The 9,028-nt window shown below is 45.6% G+C and overlaps 1 protein-coding gene across 1 annotated transcript; it reads right to left on the bottom strand.

Moving 5' to 3' along the window:
• Nucleotides 1-256: 256 nt before the first annotated feature.
• Nucleotides 257-7,379, bottom strand: LOC149282459 (uncharacterized). Its single transcript, XM_089498218.1, has 4 exons — nt 7,320-7,379; nt 5,369-5,535; nt 4,450-4,570; nt 257-1,353 (listed from the first exon to the last, which is right to left on the bottom strand). Exons 2-4 carry the CDS (start codon nt 5,441-5,443, stop codon nt 806-808), a joined length of 744 nt encoding a protein of 247 aa, XP_089354344.1. The 5' UTR covers nt 5,444-5,535; nt 7,320-7,379; the 3' UTR covers nt 257-805.
• Nucleotides 7,380-9,028: the final 1,649 nt, after the last annotated feature.

Here is a 9,028-nt window from a genome sequence, read left to right as displayed (position 1 = left end):
AAGTCAGGAAAGGAAGGCTCTGCTTTGGAAATATAGCTCTCTCTGTGTATCCTGTATGTTTGTGTGTGTGTGTGTGTGTGTGTTTGCCTCTGCTGTTCTTAGGGCTGGGAATGGAGCTGAGGACTGAGGAGAGAAGAAAGGGTCAATTTTGGGCAAATTCAGAACTTCTGTGCATCAAAGAGTCCAGTGTGTTGAAACAGCAAATAACTTTATTGAGAACACATAGAAATTCGGTGTTTAAGTCAGAACTGCCCACTCCAATCCCAACAATACATTAAAACCCCAAAACCTAAAACTCCACCCTCTTCCAACGCTAACCCCTCCTCCAATTCCCACAGTCTATGCCCCACAGGTAACAAGGCCCCCTTTGCCATTCCCAGAAACTAGACCCCTTTCTGTTCACACCAGCCTCCAACTTTCTTCAGCCAACATGCCACAAATTGCAAAAGCTATCATCCCCATAACTATCCTGGACAGCTGCAACAAATCCCAGCCCGCGATCTAGCTACCCTATACCATGACCCACAGTCCCCAGCCAAATTTACAACCCAAAGCAAATAATAGCAATTATACCCTAAAATTGAAATATAACTTAAAAACATAAGCAGACATATGAACACACAAAATCACAACGGCCTTCTCTTATCACCACTGGCTTAAAAATATATTCTTTGTAGTCTTTCTTGACAAAAATAATATTAATTTACTTCTGAGATTTGTGTGGCTTCTCTGCTGTGTGGCCTTTCTGATGACTCACTAGGTCTGACATCTGAGAAAAACATTTCTCACAGTGCTGGCATTTGTATCAATTCTCTCCAGTGTGACCTTTCTCATGTGTCATTAGGTATGATTTCGACGAAAAACATTTCCCACAATGCTGGCATTTGTATGGATTCTCTCCAATGTGACCTTTCTCATGTGTCATTAGGTATGACTTCGAAGAAAAACATTTCCAACAATGCTGGCATTTGTATGGCTTCTCCCCTGTGTGGACTCTCTGGTGTGTCACTAGATATGATTTCAAACAAAAACACTTCCCACAATGCTGGCATTTGTATGGCTTCTCTCCTGTGTGAAATCTCTGATGTGTCACCAGGTATGACTTCGAATAAAAACATTTCCCACAATGCTGGCATTTGAAAGGCTTCTCTCCTGTGTGGACTCTCTGATGTCTCACTAAGTCTCCCTTCAAAGAAAAACATTTCCCACAATGCTGGCAGTTATATGGCTTCTCTCCTGTATGGACCCTCCGATGCATGACAACGATTGACTTGTAAGCAAAACGTTTCCCACAATGCTGGCATTTATGTGACTTCCTTCCTGTGTGGATTCTCTCATGATTCAAATGTTCTTCTGTAAAGGACAGTGACAGATAAGACTGAAAATCAGAGTTAAGAGAGGAGAGTGTTACTCCATGATTTAGCCCTCATTAAACTCTCCTTATTTGAGATAAAATTAATAAAGTTGCTGTGAGTAACCCAAGCAAGACCCTGTTGCTTATGCCCCTAAATACATGGAATGGTGGTATCCTTACTCATAGGAGCTTGCAAAGAATAGGGACTGCCTTGAAGAAATCACTGGAAGCAGATAGTCAAAGGACTGTTGAAGAAAAATATTTCATTAACTATGTGCAAAAATACTTTGATTGACAGGTAGAATCATATCCTGTGAGACTGCCATAGAGTCCTGAGCTAACTGCAAAGGTCATTTCATGCTGTTTGGCACGAGGAGATGACTCACAACCAATACAGTATGCAGCTCACATGCAGATTTGTGTGGATTGGATTTGAGTTATGTGTACAAGGGATGGTGAAGCTGATGGAAGTCGGAGAAGAGAGCTTGCAAATATTTGTATTATTTCGCAACTCAAGAGAGAGCCTTCAGACGGCTGCGCCCAGCGAAGCAAGGGAGAAAGGGGCCAAGCGGCCCCTTTCTCCCCCTCCCCGCCGCCGCGGGGTGTCCTTGGGGCTTGAAGCCCCAAGGACACCCCTTTTCTGGCTGCGGGGAAGCGGCGTTTTGCTGCTTCCCCGCAGCCCGAAAAGCAGCGGATCGGGGCCTCAGCGGCTGCCGGTGTAGCCACTGAAGCCCCGATACTCCGGGGTAAGGGGCGGGTCCAGACCGCCCCAAATGGGCGGTCTATAACCCGCCTTAGTTTCTGCCCCGAAGCAACAATTACAGTATAAATTTTTGCCCAGTCTGGCTGTTCTTTGACATCTGTCCAATTACAGACAGTCTGTCGGTTTACATGATTAAGCACCTCAATGCACTCACCAACCCCACTTGTCGCGGGAGCTCCTGACTTCTCTTCCCACTTCGAACCTTCAGCAACTGGAATCCAGATACGTCTATGTAAAGTATTACCATTATGAAAGTCTTACATCTCTTGACCACTCCCACCTGATATCTAGTTGTTGTCCATGTGTGAACCCTTATGTGTGTGTGCGTGTGTTTTTCTTTTCCCCTAAATAAAAGATAAAACCTATTTCAAATGCATTTGGAGTTCAGTGTGCTTCTGGGCCTGGCACAGTTGGGCTGAATCACTCTTGCCCCAACCAAACTATATCTCTCTTTTCAGCAAAGTACTAAATTCCCCTAAAAGCATAGGACTTGCGGGTGTCCTCCCCAGACTCAAGCATTTTAGGTAACAAAGGGCGTCTGGAATCAATCATGAAACAAACAAGCTCAGGTAGGAAAAGAAACATTAAAGAACAAGCAAGTTTTGTGTCTCCTACCTTCATAAATATTACTCATAATTGCTAAATGGAACCCCTAAATATGTCTTAAAACAAAGTTTTGAGCTGGTTCTCAGAAGTTCACTCAAACCAGTTCTTAAAATCTGTCAGGTTGATGGCTGCCTCCCAATCCCCAAGGCCCCTCTCCTGGCCCTTTCCAGAGGTCCCTTCCTCTCCGCACAGAGCTAGGCAATCCTGCCTTTGCTCCTGCCTTCCCCTCCTGGCTCCCACAGGCCTGGTTCCCCTTCCTTTTCTCCCTCTGCTCCCCAACCTTCCCTCTTGCTCTTCTGCACTGCTTCAGCATCTCACTTTCAGCATTTCTTCCCTGCCTTTCTGTTTTTTACATCCCCCCATCTCTCTATCACAGACAGAAACACACCCACAGAGTGTGTGTGATGCATAAAAGATACACTTTGGGGCTCATTTTTGAGAAAGGCAGGATAATCAATATACAAATAACTCATTGGGAAAGGCAATGCAGGGGGGCTGGGACCTGAACTCCCATTTTGGTGAAGGTCAAGTGCCAGAGAGCAGCCTTAAAACAGCCTTAAGACATCTCTAGGACAGGGATGGACCACTGTTGGGGATGGGGGGGGGGGGGGAATCACATTGCCTCCCATGGGATCTCAGGGCCACCCCACATTGTATTCCCTTTGGGGGTATAAATAATATTTTGCCCCTCAATATCCGACAGCATCCATTTGGGGAAGTGGTATCCATTTTACCACTGTTCTCTGAGCCATTGCAGGGCCAAGGGAGGCATTTTACCCAATAAGCCTCTCCAGTGTCTCAAAAGGCTGGAAGAGGGACCAAAAATCCAGGAAACTTGGTCAGTGATTGGTTGAGGAGCATTTGGAGCCAAAAAAACATTTGTCTCCATGGTTCCTACCCACAAAATTCTAGAACTGACATTTTAAGATCCTTAAAAAGTGGAGAGCAATAGTGCCTCACTAAACTACAAATTCTAAGACCTCACATAAAGTTGCTATGACAATTAAACAACATGTCAAAGGGATCTAGGAGTCCTGGTAGACCACAACGTGAACATAGGTCAACAGTGAGATGCAGCAGCTAAAAAGGCCAATGTGATCCTAGGCTACATCAATGCAAGTATAGTGTTATGGCAGGGGTTTTAACTGGATGGCTCTTCTAGTTTCTTTTAACTCTATAATTCTAAGGTATTGATTAAGGGAAGTAATAGTACAACTCTGTTCTATATTGGTCAAGCCCTCACTTGGAATACTGTGTTCACTTCTGGTCATCACAATGCAAAGTGGATGTTGAGAAGCTGGAGTGTATCCAAAGGAGATCAATGAAAATGGTGAATGGTCTGGAAAACATCAAGCCTTATGAGGAGTGGTTCAGGGAGCTGGGAATGTTTAGCCTGGAGAAGAGAAGGTTCAGAGTGGATATGATAGCCCTCTTCAAATATTTAAAGAGATACTGAAGATGGAGCAAGCTTGTTCTGCTGCTCTAGAGCAAAGGACATGGAACAATGGACACAAGCCACAGGAAAAGAGGTTCCACCTAAACTTCCTGAAGTAGTGGATGCTTTCAATGTGTTTCCTGCATGGCAAGGGGTGGAACCAGATGGTCCTTGTGGTCTATTCCAGCTTTATGATTCTATGATTCTAAAGTGGAATCATAATGCCATGATAATGTAGTATGAAAGGGCCCTCAGTGTTCATAGTAAGGGCAATGAATTCAGCTTCCTTACCCACAGAGGCCACATTCTCATAATTCTCAATCATCACATAATTGTACATATGTTTCTGCTTTTCTGTCAACAGTTTCCATTCATCCTTGGTGAAATATACCGCCACATCTGCAAAGGTCACCTGCAATAGAAAATAGCCCTCTTCCAGAGAATGACTAATAAAAGGGGGGGGGGGGAGAGAGCACATGATGCATCCCAAAATCATTTGCTCACCTCAGAATTTAGTCCAGGAAAAAAGCTACTGCCTTTGAGATCCAGTTGGTCTCAAATTCTTTCAATATAATACACAGTATAATAAACAATATAATTTTGGCCATGGCTGGGATATTGATGATGGATTAGGATACTGACAATCCCGACACGTATAGTACATTTAGACATTTGTTGCCAAATTTCAGAGGCAAATGTCATTTTAGCAGTTCTGGGGAGCATTCTGGTCTTGAGGGCCAAGGGGCCACCCCCAATTTATATCCAGAGACATTCTCCCATATCCACTAACATTTCACAGATGGAAAAAAACAAGACACATGTGGATAAGCAACACCAGAAAGCAGTGAAGATGGTCAAAGTTGTTTATGGGGAAGATCACACAAGCGGGGAAGAACACAGCAGTTTGCTTTTGCCTCAGACTCCTAGCAAGGGCAAGTCCCTGCCCCCTTCTTTCTTCTCCTCTTCCCACTTTTGAGTTGATGGGCTTCAAAATCCTTGGCACTCATTATGCAGAAATTGAAGTGAGCTGAAGGAGGAGGAAAGTGGGAGGAGGAGATAGAAATCAGAACTTTTTCAAAGCCCCAAAATAATAGGGTGACTCAGGATTAACCACGACTATCTGTGCCAAACCCGGACAGTAATTTATTTGCTTCCTTTCATAAATTGGCCCAGCAGTGACACAGATGAAGCTAATAGGATAGCGACTCACCAAAGAGTTCTTGTACCTCTGCATCCTCTTTCTCTTGGAGCCCAGCTCCCTCGGCTTGGCCTCTGTGTTGGCCATCAGGTGGGCAGGGGGTCCTGGTTGCCCTTCACTTAGGTCACTTCCAGCAAGAGAGGCCCAAAGCCGTGTCCAATGATGCCAAGAGGAAGTTCCTGAGAAAAGGGACTGGGGTTAGGATTGGCTTGACAAGAAACCCTGCAGCACTCAAAGACACAGAGATCAGCATCCTGCTCATGATATATGCAGGTGACATATGCCTCCTTTGGGCCAATGCAGAGGTGGGTATCCCTTCGCTCCCTCTGTACCAGAGTCTCCTAGACCTAGCATAGATTCACTGCAGCTCCCCTACACAACAGATACTCCATGCCTTCTTAGAGTGGTGGGGGATTAGCAAATGGGGAATTGGAGAGGGCCCTGGTTATGTCCCCGTAGCGAGATGTGAAATGAGTCAATCATCAGCTGAAACCTCCTGACCGCCACAGTGGCCCTCAGAGGAAGATGTCTTCATTTTGCTCCCAGCTACATAAACACAGTTGGATGCTTCTCCAGTACCTCTCACCCAAGACTCTCACCAGGCATGGAATATGCAGGATGGCTTTGACAACTCTATAGTTCTACCTAAGTCAGTGAATGGCCAGTTGTAGCCTCATTCCACCCGGAGTTGGAGCTTAGAGGGTTTTGCTGGGTTAGCCTGTCTGATCTGGTGGCCCTTCATTCTCCCAGAGCTCTCTCTTCTCAAGTTGCTCCCCTTCCATGGGATCCAGCCTTCCTCCCAGGATCGGGGGTCACCAGAGGACTGAGCTGATGGGAAGGGAGCACTCAATTTTTGATGGCAGCCTTCTGCATGCAGAGAAGTCACAATTCTCAGAGTGTCTCTGCCCATTTTCCACACTGTCTCCTGTCCATCTTGGCTTGGGAATTTCTTGTTCTAGCCACATGCAGGACTAAATCCTAGTCTGTATCCTATCCTATGCTTAGTCCTGATCAGACAAGAATCACTGAATCAGTTGGATTTGCCTATAGCTTGACTCACCTATGTGTTCAGTGGATCTACTCTCTTCAGTTAACCCAGAGGATTCAGGCATCCTCAGACTTTTAAATGCCGGAATGCTAATTCTTCCATGCTGTGTCAGCATCACAGATCAGAATTAGACTTCTCTTTCATGCAGAGGAGGAGGAGAAGGATTTGTTTTGTGTCCCATGTAGACATGTTCAAGTTCCCGGACTAAATAAGACCTGCACTACTTTATGGATCTCATCCACTGCCTCCCTTCATACTTCCCCTCTCCGCATGTAGACACTGGTGAAAATCATTATTTCATTTTTACAATGAGACCATTTATCTGAGTGTAACTGCTGTGTTATGTGTCAGTCATAGAAGGAGCATGAGGTGTGCCTCTCCTCTCTTTGTTTCCTGAAACCACACACAAATTGATAAATGTATATTTGTATGCATTGTTTCTAAATGGATCTATTGTCAAAATCACAATGTCTTCACATTTCCTTTTATATTTTTCAAAAAGATGCACACTGCTGAATGTGTTGCTCTTGATATATCTATAAATATATAGGTATAAATATCCATAAATATATAGGTTTAAGATTAAAGATTGCATCCTGGATTATGCTCATTTTTGGGAAGTGAAGATGTGTGTAAATTCATTTTATAAACCCAGTGAAATAAATACTTCACAAAGCTCTAGTAAACACCACATACACACACAGTCCCCACACGAAGGACTCACTGGCGCACTGTGTGTCTGGGTCTGGAAATCTCACTTCCACCTTCTGGGAAGACAATGCTGCCAGAAACTGAATTTGGGGCTTTATTCCTGCAAAGCATGGGCTCAGTCTCTCAGCTGAAACCCTTCCACACAATCCTGGACTGAAGCATTTAAACAAAAGTCCTCTTTCAGCTCCAGGAAGAAAGGCCTACCTTCAGTACAAAGACCCTGATTCCTGCAGCCCCAGAAAGGCCTCTTCTGCAGTCCTTTATGGCTGGAGCTTCCCTGGGTCAGAGGCTGTCTTCTCAGCCGTAGGGAAGGGTTGCTCTGAGTGCGAAGGAGGAGGAGGTCCAAGGCCTGAAGGAGGGAAGGCAATGGGGAAAGGTCAGTGCCAATGGCCATGGAGGGCAGAAGGTGGCAATGCCTAGGAAACTCCTCTGAGGCCCAGCCATAGTAACTCCTGGTAGTAAATAGTCCAGGGGGCTGAGGGGGGTCTCCTTTCCCAAAGTGGGGTGGTAAGGACCGGTTCCCATGGGACTGTGCGCCCCATGACCTCTGAGCAAATCTATGGGAGACGCTGCCTTAAAGAGCATTGGAGGAGTCTCTGTCTGGATGGCCATCTCTTTGGAGGACTTGGAGGGCAGAATGGGGCTGACTGTTTGGCCCTTGGGGCTCCCTTCCAGCTCTAGGAGCCTATGAAGCCTACCTTACAAGGTTGTTGTGGGAGTTAATCACAAGGCAATTACTACACAAGAATGGCCACCTTTTAGCAGTTTACAATATAAATATGCACACAATACAATAAAAACATGTTTCATGATCTCCCAAACCCTGACCCTAACACTCCCTTCCAAAATAAAATGCCATTAAATTACTGGACAGTTATTAAAACAGTGATTAAAAACAGGGATAGTAGTCAAAGCCCAATGTTTGTGAAGAATAATAATAAGGCTTGTATTAAAACTATGATCCCCATTTCTGATCCCTTTTAAAACCCATGTTCCCCAGAAGGAGCAGAGCTGTGTAATAAGAAAACCCTCTCAGAAAAGACACACAAAAGATGCACAATGGGACACACTTCCTTCCTTTTGGCCCAAGGAGCCTGGTGTCCTTCTGACTCTGGAGCCTCAGGAGAGAAAGAGAAGCCTCTGTTAAACTGAGACTCAGAGAAGCTTCTGGAACAATATTCCCCACAGTCACAAGAAGGACAAAATGACCTCCAGAACATAAAATGGCTGCCGGAAAACAAAATGGCTACCAGAACACAAAATGGCCAGAGATGTTGGGAAGGACTGGGACTCCATCCAATCAGGGCCAGGGATGGTGGGAGGGACTGAGACTCCAGCCAATCAGGGCCAGGGATGGTGGGAGGGACTGGGATTCCAGCCAATCAGGGCCAGGGATGATGGGAGGGACTGGGATTCCAGCCAATCAGGGCCAGGGATGGTGGGAGGGAAGGGGATTCCAGCCAATCAGGGCCAAGGATGGTGGGAGGGAAGGGGATTCCAGCCAATCAGGGCCAAGGATGGTGGGAGGGAAGGGGATTCCAGCCAATCAGGGCCAAGGATGGTGGGAGGGAAGGGGATTCCAGCCAATCAGGGCCAGGGATGGTGGGAGGGAAGGGGATTCCAGCCAATCAGGGCCAGGGATGGTGGGAGGGATGGGGATTCCATCCAATGGCAGCCCTCAGATTGTCCTCAGGAGCCAATCATGTGGAAAATACATATAAAACATCACAGAGTATAAACATTCCAATTACAGGAGTCGCAGGGCAGTTATGCTGTTATGACCCGAAGTAAACATATATCCAATTATAATTATATGTACATGCTGATGTTGACCAGAACCTGGGGGCTGTATACATGCACATATTTCTCCATGCATTTGCTTATGTTTAAATTATACACAAGTAGAAGATTAT

The sequence above is a fragment of the Sceloporus occidentalis genome, unplaced genomic scaffold (genome assembly GCF_023333645.1).
Source record: "Sceloporus occidentalis isolate IW3139 unplaced genomic scaffold, rSceOcc1.0.p SCAF_114, whole genome shotgun sequence".
Taxonomy (NCBI): Eukaryota; Metazoa; Chordata; class Lepidosauria; order Squamata; family Phrynosomatidae; genus Sceloporus; species Sceloporus occidentalis.
This window is presented reverse-complemented; position numbering and strand designations above follow the sequence as displayed.

Coding starts and splice junctions, on each gene's coding strand:
- LOC149282459 (XM_089498218.1), bottom strand. CDS start 5,443: ATGGCCAACACAGAGGCCAAGCCGAGGGAGCTGGGCTCCAAGAGAAAG. Junction 4,571..5,368: donor AGAGGTACAAGAACTCTTTG/GTGAGTCGCTAT, acceptor TTTCTATTGCAG/GTGACCTTTGCAGATGTGGC. Junction 1,354..4,449: donor TGAGAATGTGGCCTCTGTGG/GTAAGGAAGCTG, acceptor TGTCCTTTACAG/AAGAACATTTGAATCATGAG.